This window comes from Emydura macquarii, unplaced genomic scaffold (assembly GCF_026122565.2).
Source record: "Emydura macquarii macquarii isolate MOO-44397 ecotype Brisbane River unplaced genomic scaffold, CSIRO-AGI_Emac_v2 contig_1253, whole genome shotgun sequence".
NCBI lineage: Eukaryota > Metazoa > Chordata > Testudines > Chelidae > Emydura > Emydura macquarii.
Genome location: NW_027131390.1, coordinates 23,937,247 through 23,948,970, shown reverse-complemented (window position 1 = coordinate 23,948,970; position 11,724 = coordinate 23,937,247). Strand labels below are relative to the sequence as shown.

General features: G+C 45.7%; 1 protein-coding gene across 1 annotated transcript; it reads right to left on the bottom strand.

Moving 5' to 3' along the window:
- Positions 1-321: 321 nt before the first annotated feature.
- On the bottom strand, positions 322-11,462 carry TBX22 (T-box transcription factor 22). The gene is made up of 8 exons (XM_067549744.1): positions 11,306-11,462; positions 10,424-10,577; positions 9,520-9,621; positions 7,866-8,040; positions 6,475-6,639; positions 5,649-5,713; positions 5,287-5,372; positions 322-932 (listed from the first exon to the last, which is right to left on the bottom strand). The coding sequence occupies exons 1-8, from the start codon at positions 11,460-11,462 to the stop codon at positions 322-324; spliced, it is 1,515 nt and encodes a 504-aa protein (XP_067405845.1).
- Between the last annotated feature and the right edge of the window lie 262 nt (positions 11,463-11,724).

Here is an 11,724-nt window from a genome sequence, read left to right as displayed (position 1 = left end):
TGAGTTGCTCCTTAACAGTGAGGATCCTTCCTGCTGCAGAGTGCAAATATTAAAAGGGTGAATGTAAAGTTTGCGCCTATCCTATGAACATTACATAAATAACGCTTACCAAAAGGCCTCTCTCTGTTGTTGGGTATTTTGTTGTCCCCCGTGTTCAGAACATTTTTTATGACACAGTTGCATATGAAATGTTAAATACCTAGACAGGTCACTCCTGTATGTTGTGAAGCGTTTTATACACAGTAATCAGAAAATCTTTGGGAATGACTGAAGAAAAGACTTGCTTACGTGTCATTGCATTAGAAATGTTATATAGTTCCGTTAGAGGCAATGGTTAATTGCTGAGTGCCAGTTAGAATGATTACATCTGCCATCTCGAAAAGAAGTCGGAATGCTGTCATTCATTTTGAAATGACTTGCTGTGTTCATCAGTCTAGATGGCATAGAAAAGTTATAACCGTACAAGCCATATGGAGAGTGTAAAGAACAATTAAGTGCTTCCCGAGCAATGGGACTTGATGGGAAAATGTTTCCAGATGCATGTAATCCATACAACATTTGATTAGCGGAATTGGGTACTTGTAGACACTGCCCAGTTAAATCTTCAGATTTACCATTTTTCAGATGTGTTATGCCAAGGGAAGATAGCATAGGCACATCCACCATGAAGTGGGGTAAAACATGTGGATTGGTGCCTCCCAGTTTTTCATGGCTTGGAAATACAAGTGACTGTTGTCTCAAAAGGCTCGTAGGACAAATCTTGTAGTAAAGAGGCAAGTTGAAATTATGTAGGCATGTTTCAGGGCATGACACTCCAATGTTGCTCGCTGACAAGTGAAACGTAGGAGGTGAGCAAGACGGAGAAAGCAAGGAGTTCAGAGGAGATGGCGTCCCACCATTTGAAGTCACAGGTGAAGAACCAGAGCTTCCATCTAAAAATGAAAGCAAAAGTCGTCAAAATTATGCTATTTGATGTCAATGAGTAAGAATTATGGGTGGAATCCTGACCACACCAAAGTCAATATAGCCTGCTATGAGTTTTCATCTAAATACCTATTGACTCCAAAGGGATTTCTGCATGCAGGACTATGGCAAGATCTGTCCGTAAATTATGCTTCCTATCTTTATTATTTAGGCCTCAGTTCAGCAAGGTAGACATGAATGTGTGTGTAAGCATGTGAGTATTCCCGTTAACTTTTCTGGGGAGGGAAGGGAAAAAGATTTTATGTATTGGTGTTCAGGTCATTTATAATAAGACTTACAATTACATTGTCATGACATGTATAAGTATATATTTTAGCACAAAATTAACAATATTAAGCAACATCCTGTATAGTGACCATATCTTGTTATATCATTAACATTTCTCTTTTTTGTCCCAACTTGATTGGAATTACTTAGGTGCTGAAAGTCACACACATGCTTAAACACCTTGTTGAACTGGGGGCTTTATGTATAATTGATTCCCTTCTTCTGTTTAAAAACAGTGTAATCTTTTAGGTGCTCTATTTTCCTCATGATTTCTGTGGATTTTCCTTGCATGTAATAATAAAAATACTTATTTAGCATTGATATGGAATTTGCCGGGCACCCCAATCACAGGAATTGACTTGTTTTATTTGGCTTTCACTGTAGCTTATGACATCTTGAATCACAGTCTCTCAAGTAGCTTTAAATGTACTTTTCAATTTGACATCCTATTTTCTGAAATGGATCAATGAGTGCTTTCATAAATTTGTTAGAAAAACACCCACTTATTTTACATGTTTAAGTTCTTACTAGGTTACTGGTGTGTAACACCATTGGTCAGCACAAGTTTTCAGCTCCTCCTAAGTAAGTTCAAGGTAAAAACTAAGGAGAGATGGTTGCATTGGCAGTGAAATGTTGCAGAGCAATGTGTATTCCTATAACTAAACTGACACTGTTTTAAGCTGGCATCATTTAAGAACTCCATTCTTCTCCTACAGATGCATTAGCACAGCTCCATTGTGCCTTATATCACAAAAATGTGGATCTACTTTTTTTCTCATTTATTTATATGTATTATGCTGTCATGGAAAAAACAAAAAATTCTTAGTTGCATTTTGTCAAATTTTTAAAATGGTTGTGACATGTTTAGGATATTTCTTCATTTACACTATAATTCAAAGTCATGTACTCAAGACATGATCTGGTCAGATTTTTTGTGTAATGGCCTATAAGGAATCTTTTGATATTCGATACTTTTCTCTGTCGGTATCTGAGATTAATATAATATGAAGGTTTAAGAAGTGATGCAATGTAAAAACCCTTCTTGTTCTCAGATTAACTACAGACAGTATCATGAATGTATTTGCAGGAATGATGGTATATTTTGCACATAAGGGCTTCATCTTTTTCACACTATGTTAATTGGTATTTTAATATTGATTTTAATGGGAGAGGGAGTGGGCCAGGGCAAGGACTAATTCTCATTTACATTAAAGTGTTTCAGGGTCAATGTAAGCAATGTAAGATCACATTTGTGATGGCAAGATCATTATCTAAACTTGTGCAAGTAGTCCCCATGCAGCTAACTATGGGACATTGTATAGAACATTAATATTATAAATGTAAAATGCTCCTTAAAATGTACATAAAGTGGTTTCCAATAGAGCTTTGGATTTTGTGGGGTGGAGAAGGAATAAAATAATACTGCCGATCTGTTTCAGCATTTTTATTAGATACTGTAAATAGATTATTGCTGAGAGATTTTCAGCATCTACAGCGTTCATTTTGTCTAAGCTCTCTGTGTGTCACTATCAGTCATGCCATTTCTTGCCATTTCTTGGCAGGTCTGTTAATTTTTGGAATTTGAAAATTCTTGCCCGACCGTAAGCTGTTCCACAGTTCTGATGGATATATGCAGACATGTTTAGACTGGATGACCTTGTCATGTTCTGAAAATGTTTTTAATTATTAACAAACAAACAAAAATTAAATCCTATTTCGGAGTAGCTAATGGATGCATTGTGAGTGTTTTAGAAAAGCAAGGAGAGCATAGCAAATCATTGCAATAAGTCACTGAAAAACTTTGTATAGGTTCATATAGGTTTTTTTGCAGTACCAATATTTAGGCTTCATCTTACTCCCATTGAATTCAATGGGCATTTAGACCAAGCCTTGCATACATGTATATGTGTGTGCCTGTATCATATCAGTGAAGGTGATATCAAGATGGTCAGCCCAAGTGTTCAAAAGTCAGTTGGACCCCTAAAAAATCATGAGATTGTCTTAAAAATCATAAGATTTTAAAAAATAAATAATTTGCCTTCTAGGTTTTGAGCCTTTAGGATTGTATTGTTAAGCTCTTCTCCACTGCCATAACGTCTAAAAATTTATTTTTATTTAAATGGAACCTGAGATTCTGATATGTTCACATAACTCCAGAAAATTGGGCTTTAAGAAAAAACTAATTATCATGAGACTAGTAATAAAAGCCATGAAAGTTGGCAATGCTATAAAATCCAGATGATAAATGGCATTCCTCATGCACCTTTTACCATCTTGCCTGCACTCTGCCTGCTAATCCATCTCCTCTAGGACTACTTCTAGCATAACAAACAACTGAACAGCTTTAGTTATTTTTTGCATAAAGCCACTTATGCATCATGTAGCCATCCAAAACTTATGCTGATAAAACTTTTATACCATTCCACACCATCATTAATTCTCTACGGTATTTATGTGTGTAGTCTCTATGTCTATGTATCTTGAGTTCTTGATCTTATAAAATAGGAACTAGTTGTCTTTTGAGATAATGTGGGATGTGTATGCCACAATATAGAAGTTTTCAAATTTTTCATAAGGTAAATGAGTGTGTTAAATTGGCAAGCATAGCCTTTAAAAAAAAAGAGTTTTCCAATGAAAAAGTAATAATTTTTCATCTGGCTCCATGAGCAGTCATTCTTTGAGCAAAACTTCCAATGGACATTTTGCCTGTGTAAGAGCTGCAGGATTCGGCTTCAAACCATTTCTCAATGGAGATCATTTTTATTTGAAAAACCTTGCAACACTTATTTGCAACTTTGCAGCAGTTAAATACGCCCTGTTATGGATAATTTCTAGATATTGTATCATCTTCTTTCTTATTTAAACATTTGATTTTGTTTATCCAAAAAAGAAGAGTAGCAAACTATAGAAGATATAAATAGATATTATTATAATCCTATTTCAAGATAATTTTCTAGAATGGAATGGACAATCGCAAGAAGTTTATGGATTTTGCGATAAGATAGAAAAATAACAAATCTATTCTAAATATTCCCTCCAAAAAAGCTGTATACTATTTTTTCATACAAGTTATAGGTGTGAATCCTGTTTCAGTACTCTCAGTCGAATGGTTAGTGTACATGAAAGCATTACTAACATGTTCATGGGGCAAGTTTCATACTCCTTAAACTGATTTCTACAGGAGTCTTTCTTGCAGAAAGTATGTGGAATTAAATACACTGAATATTATTCTATTTATATCTATCTATCTATTTATTGTATTTTTGCATATTTTTAGATTTAATACATGCACTTATCAAAATCTCTAAGTGTATACACAACACTAAAGCACATTAACTACCGCACTAAGTAATGAACTAATTGACATATTAACATCGAAAGAATACAAACTTCACACCGAAAAAAAAAAAAATGGGGCTCTGGCTGCATTGGACCAGCAGATGGAATGAATTTTAGAGCAAAGGGTCCTTCACTGAAAACACCCTGCATTAAAAAGATGCGCTGCATTAACTCAAGCATCTCAAGCTGGTCTTTAGTCATAAGGAGACAGATAATTTTTAAGGCTTCAAACCTACAATGAGTTCCAAGTGGGTGGACTTCTGCCCCTATATGGAGCCCCACTGAAATGGTGCAAGAGTCCCCCTGTGCAGAGCTCTTTGCAGAATCAGGGCCTGAGATAGCTAACCCCAAACAGTTGATGTTGTTGACTTATTATATTTGCTTTTCTGTCCTTTTTTCTTCTCTTTAGATACCCGTTTATTCTTAATGTCATTTGATTTGCAAATTAGTAAACAGTTAATGTAAAAATATTGTCTCACTCACAGAAACCATCAATTAGGTAGTTATTAAGCATGAACATCAAGAAAATACAAAGCCAGTAAGTTTGAATTAGAATCCCTTCATCACAGTGTCATCACCTAGAATGGCATCCTGCTAATGTCTTGTCATGTCACATGCACAACAGTTAGATTATTTCTCTTTTATGCTTCGTGTTTTGTTTCTGCCTTAGAAGCCACTTGAAGATTCAAAACTCACCTTGGGTTTCTGCACCAAAGGTCTTAAAATCCAGAGTAAGTGGTGGTCTCCAAGGATATGTTTCCAAAAGTCCATCCAGCACTCCCCTATAAAGTAAAACACAGAATTCAGTAACTTGGTGAATATGGCTCATTCAGAGAATAGTATCTGTGGACTTCCTGCCATACTGCATTACTAGATAGAATATTTATGTAATATTTCTTTATATAAGTCTTTCTTTCTTTCTTTTTCCAATTAGTTAACAAATTCATTTCAAAATTAAAATTAAAATAGTAAATTAAAAATAGTAATAAATAGAGCATAGATCTTTTTACACAAATGAGCATGTATAGAATTTCTGGTCCACAATTTACAACAATTACCTGTTTCTCCCAGGGTCTCTAAATCCTTTAGCAAAGGGATTCCTGTCTATTTTCAGTTTGGTAATCTACAGATTAAAAAATTACAATAATCAAATAATTGTAGTGAGTAAATAAAACCATGTGAAAATAGGATTAAAATTGTAACAGGTGTCTCATTCTCACTTCTGCTGATTGTGATATTGAATTATATTGTTTAGATTAAAATCTGCTTTCCTGAATTTTACAGTGGAATGTCAGGGCAAGATTTGGCCCGAATATGACAATTATTTCTATTATAAACATCCATCCCTCCTTAGGCACTTTAAAGCAACACCTATTAATTAATTATTATGATGATTCCTGTTATTACCTCAAGCAGATTAAGATCCAGTACCTTTCATTTTTCCTAAACAAGATTCCCTTCTATTTATCTTATCTGGCTGCAGTTTTGTGCACGTGTTTTTAATTCTATTATTTCCATAGCAATGTTGTTTATTATAAAGCATTACCCAGGTCCCCCAGTGCTCTGGGTGGTGAAAAGGTGGTGAAATCAATAGGAATAGGACTCAGCATCAGGCCTTTTCTAAATACAATTATTATTTACTGTATTCCTGATCAGAGCAAGGCTCCAGAGATTTTTTACTGAAAATAACAGCCCTCTCCCAACCTGGCAGTAACAGGCCGTAATACATCCTAGCGTGTTATGGAGCATGCTCAAAATTAATAAAAACACAGAGTTAAAAATGCAGGATTCTAGCTGCCTTTCTGTGTCACAGGAATCCAGCAAAGGTGCAACTCGAGCACGTCTGCAACTCCAGCGCTTTCCTTGTTCCCTTGGCCGCTTTACCTGCTGGTTTTGATAAGCTGTTACAGTGGTGAATTCGGTTTCTTTAAATGAAAAAGTTTTAACCCCTTCCGCTGGCAGAGACTGGATCTGGGACAGGTCAAATCTGGAATCCTGAAGAATAACGTGCACTCTGGGTTTGTACTTGTGCATGGATTGCAGAATAATCTGTAAATTACAAGAGAAAGAGGGTGAGCAGCTCTCCCCTCCGCATAGAAAGCGGATGGTGGCAGGTACCCCTGCGTCCGACTGAAATTATTCTCTGATTAGCCATGCCTAAGGATCTTTCGTCTGTACCGATTTGTAGAGCTGAGCCTCGAAACAGACGCGGTGTCATTCCTGGCTCTTGAAACACCGCGCTAGTGAACTCAAATTGGTGCTCACCTCTGGGAGATCCGTGAGGTCCATTTTGCTGGGCTAAAGTCCGGTTTGTTTTATTTTACAAGTACCGGCAAAAACCATATTGCCCCGTTAATCAATGGCTCGGCTCAGTTGTTACAGTTTCTCCTCTGTATCAAATCACCACCAAACGAAAGCGCGGTGGCCGCCTACTCAAAACCGCTCCCCTGATCTTTGCACGCCGTGTAGGGCGGAAAACAACCACCCCAAAACAGCTGCAGCCAGGTAGGAACCGGAGGCTCGGAGAAGCAATTCAGTTAAATAAAGAGGAAAGGGGCAGAGTGTAACTGAGTGTGAACTAGTCCTAGATTGACCCCCGAGCCGTGCAGAATGAACCTCTCCTGTCTGTGCAGGCTGCTGCTGGGCATTTGGAATAACGAGTTCCAGGCTGGTGCTTATGGACACGGCTTCAGCGTAGGGCTTTCCTGGCATCGGGTTTGCTCGAAAAACCCGTTTGCGTCTTTAGGGTCCTGGGCTGGCCCGGGTAGCTCCCTTCTGCGTGGCCTGGCGCGCCCAACGCTATTCCTGGTCAGTCCCTCTTGCCTCAGTTTCCCCTGGAAGCATGTGCCCTGGATCCAGCCACAGACTGGAGGGGGGGAGGGGGATGTCCAAGGGATAAGGAGGCCAAGGGACAGCCAGAGAAAAGCCCCACACACCGTTAAAGGTGCATTTAACCCACAGCCTCGCCCTGCGGCCGGATGGGCCCCTTCCCCCCCTCTGCCCCTCCAGGGGCAAGTCAGGACTGGAGTCTCTCCAGCCCGTAAGTGGAGCGACCAGATCAGCTAAAAACCTGGGTTAGCTGCTGCGACCCAGGCGGATCAGGCCCGGCACCTCCCGGGCTGTGCACCGGAGAGGAGGAGAGGGCAGAGCGGGAATGCGGCTGCAGTCACCCGGGCTTCACCAAGAAGCGCAACCGGCTGAAGGAGAGAGGGGTGTTGCCCGCCTCCCGGGGTGTCCCGCCCGCCAGATGCGCGCCGGGCGGAGTGCACACCTACATGCCCTTTGTCGTCCATCTCATTGTTGGTGAGTTTCACCCGGTCGAAGCTGATGATTTGCCTCCCCCAGGTCTCTCCCGAGCAGGGGGAATCCGGGTGGATGTAGAGCCGGGGCGCTAGGCAGGAGTGGTCCGTGTTCCCGGCCACCATCCACTGGGAGCTGTGATAGACGTACCTGCAAGAGCAGCACCGCGGGGTCACCGCACCGGCCGGGAGCAGAGGCACGGGGAAGGCGCCGCAGCTGCGGGCCGGCTGGCGGCTCCCGCCCCCCGAGGCCCAGCGGAGTCTAGACTCGAATGTGGCCCGGCCGAGGGAAAGGTCCCGGGGATGCGGCGGGGCTGGCTGGGCTTTCCGGCCGCCAAGCGCAGAAGAAGCCGACCTGCGCCCTGGAGCGAGATCCGCGCAGCGAGCCACATCTGCCTGCTCCGCCCCGCGGGGCTGCGCCCGAAACCGGCTCGAGCTCTGGGCCGGCTCAGCTTCCCGGCCGCGGAGCTGTCCCCCAAGCCCAGGGGTCTCCCTCCAGCCGGGACGCGCGCCGCCCAGGGCAAGGCAGCAGCCGGGTCGGCTTCCAACCTCCCTTCCCCACCCAGCCCTGCAGGGCCGGCGGCCGGGGAAGGAGCAGCGGGAGAGCGCTTAGCATCCTCCCCGCACCGAGAGACGCTCTCCCGTGCCTACCCGCGTCCGGCCCGGTCTGACTTTCCCGTCAGACTAAATCTCTCTCTACCGGGGCTGCGATTCATAAGGCCAAAACAAACCCCAACAGTCAAATCCCAAATCGGAGCTATCGCTCACTCCTGCGGCTTTGCCTGCCTCTGCCTGACCCCGGCCGGGTTACCCGGCTGGGAGGGTGGCGGTGACACACCAAAACCCCGTTTTCCTTCCTGGGCTTAGGTCTCCAGACCGCGCACTGTCCCTGTTCCCGGGCGGCCGAGTTACACCTGGGAGAGCGCTGAGCCCCGCGGCCCGGCTGTGCACACCCGCGCACCGCCGTCTGCTCGCTCCGCCGCATGCCCGGGATGAAGTCGCGCGCTGTGTCTGTCATTTGGGGTCACCTCGCCTCTGCATCCCGAGCAATGCCGGGTCTGAGCCTCCCTCTCCAGCCTAGGGCCCGATAGTCTTTGCAAACCCCCCTGCCCCCGAAATGGCCATTCCTTGTTACCAGGAGCCAGGGACTTTCCCCTCCGAGTGGCGATCACCCCCGCCCCTCTCACATTCGGGCAAGCTGCACAGACCCGCGGGGCTGGCTTCTTCTTCTCCCCCCAGCACCCTCGGGGGCTCCAGGCCACGAGGATCCTTCCTGGGGACTCGACGCATTGCCGTGCCCGGGGCGGGTGGGGGGGGGGAGGGGGAGGAAGGGGATGCGCCCGGGGCAGGGCTGATCAAGTCAGCACCCACCGGCCAAACATCCTCAGGGAGCTGCAAGACACCTCGGCCAACCCCCGAGTAATGCCCTGCGCGGGAAAACACCTCTGGGCACGCTTGGAAAACGCGCGCGTGAAATAGCTGCAAGAGGCGCTGGTTGGAGACGCTTTGCGGTGAGGCTGATCTCTCGGGTGCTGCACCGACCCGAGGTGGGCCGGGCCGGGCCGGGCCGGGCCGGGCCGGGCCGGGGGGCAGGTGAATTGAAAGGAGGTGTGGGGATCCGCTTCTTTACCTGTATCTTTTGGAGTCCACCGGCACCACGTCAATGGCGATGTAATACTGTTTCACTGGCTCCAGACCCTTCACTTTCACTCGGACAGAGGGAAACATTCTCCTGCAGGGAAGAGCAGTCCGTTATTTTACCCCCTCTGCTTGGCAGAAGCGGGCAAGGGCCATGACAAAGCGTCCACGTGAAAAGAGGAAAACGATTTAAAAAAAAAAATCCCGTTGGAGGAATGGGAACTGGAGTTGCACCGAAACGATTCGAATCCCCTCTGCCCGGGTGGCGGTCACTCCTCGCCCAGAGTCCAGCACAGAATGTGTACGAGAAAAGAGCGGTGATGCGAGCCTGCTAACAGAGATGTTTAGCTGTGAGCAGAGCTGACATAAGGTCTACCACCATGCGGGAAACATTAAACTAGGTGCATGGAAAAAGGATCGCTGGAGTCAAACAGAATTCGTGGCTTCTGCCATTAGGCTAGACAGCCGCGTTTGTTGTTAATAGCTGTAATGTTGTTCATATCGATACTGCTAGTACCTGAGTTGAGAAAAATGTTTAAGAGAAAACACATACAAATATAACACGCAGGAGATACATTTGAACATTGAGTATGTGGATTATGTAGGCAGTTAACATCCATAATTAAGCGCACTACACTTTTTTGAATGCTTGCCTAATGGTCTGGTTCTGGTCCACTTGCCAGCTCTTTGACAAAGGGGTTTAAATGAACAGAGTCAGTTAAAGCTTCATATGTTACAAAGCTCTCCCGTCATTTTTGAATCGTTAGCAAAAGCAGTCAAAAGCGTTTTAAGAACCTGGGTTTTTCCTGGGCCGGATGCCTTCATCCGGATCAACATCACAGTGATAAATGCCACGCAGACACACCGACCCCGGGCCTCGAATGGCTCTGCCCTACCTGCCGGCTTTGGTGATGATCATTTCCGTGCCGATCTCATGAAATCTTTTCCAGAGTTCAGACCCTTGCAGCTCCACTTGGATATCATCCTTGGCTTCTCGGCTTTCCGCGCCAGCTGAGAAAGAGACCGCTGTGTCTGCCTTAGGTCTCTTTTCTGCCAGGAACAGAAATGAGATGCATTTACACGGCTCCTATTCAGAGCAAGCCTCCAGGTGGATAGAAATTCCCCCCTGCCCTCGAGTTAGCCTGCAGGCCCAGAGCAGAACCCCCTACCCTGGGCAGAGGCTCTGCGGATACGGGCTGCAGCAGAGGGGGAAATATTTAATGTATTACCCGGAATATTTCGGGTTACTCTCAATATGGACTAACCAGCCGTGCAAACGCCGGGAGCGTAACAGGGCCCGGGGATGGAAAAAGGAAAAGAAAAAGGTTATTTTCCTTGGCAAACCCGAGCCCCGGCAGGGCCAGGCTTCCCTTCTCTTGTTACGGGTTCCCGAGGAAACCGCTCAGGTGATACAGGCGTGCGGGGACCGCAGTCAGACGCCCCGCGGGTCCCGCGCACGCGAACGGGGCAGGTTCTTCTGCCTCTTTCTCTCAACGCGGCTGCTCTCCCAGGGCGCGGGCGAACAGCTGGAGCGGTGGCTCCGCTCCTGCACCTGGAGAGCAAGCTCTGGAGGGGGCTCTGCGGAGGATGCGTCTGGAGCGTTGCGGGATCCACCGATCGCAGGCTGCCTGTGGCCGTAGCGGGCTGGCGGGGGGCTGCGCGGCCTGAGCCGTAGCAAACAGGAAAGCAGCCCGTACTGCCTGCCTTCGGCTCCGAAGGAATCTCTGCGGCCAGCTCCTGTCAGACGCTATTTAGAGAGAAAAACAGGGCTTACTAACCAGGCTCCTGGCTTTTCCTGGCCTCTCTGCCGCCAGTCCCTTCCTGCTCTCCCTTCTCCAGGCGGGTTGGCTGTTTCTCATCCTGAAGTTTCCTCTTTGCGGATTTCCCCACTAAAGCTTCTACAGAGAAAGCGTGAGCCCGGGAGCTTAGAGCCATCCCGGAGCAAATTGGATCCTCCCGAGTGGAGCGTCAAACCTGATCCTTTCAAAACGGGGAGGAAAGCTCCCAAATCCTAAAATAGAGCTCAAAGCCCCCTCGGGCACCAGCCGTGAGACAGCCTCCTCCCTCGCACGCCCTCCGCATCGTACATGTGGGCACCAGCGGCAGGTTTAATCCCTCGATTTATCCCTCCGGATGGTTCTCGGAGATTGGCAAGGGGAGGATGTTTTAGGGGACAGACCCTGCCCTCACTGGCAAA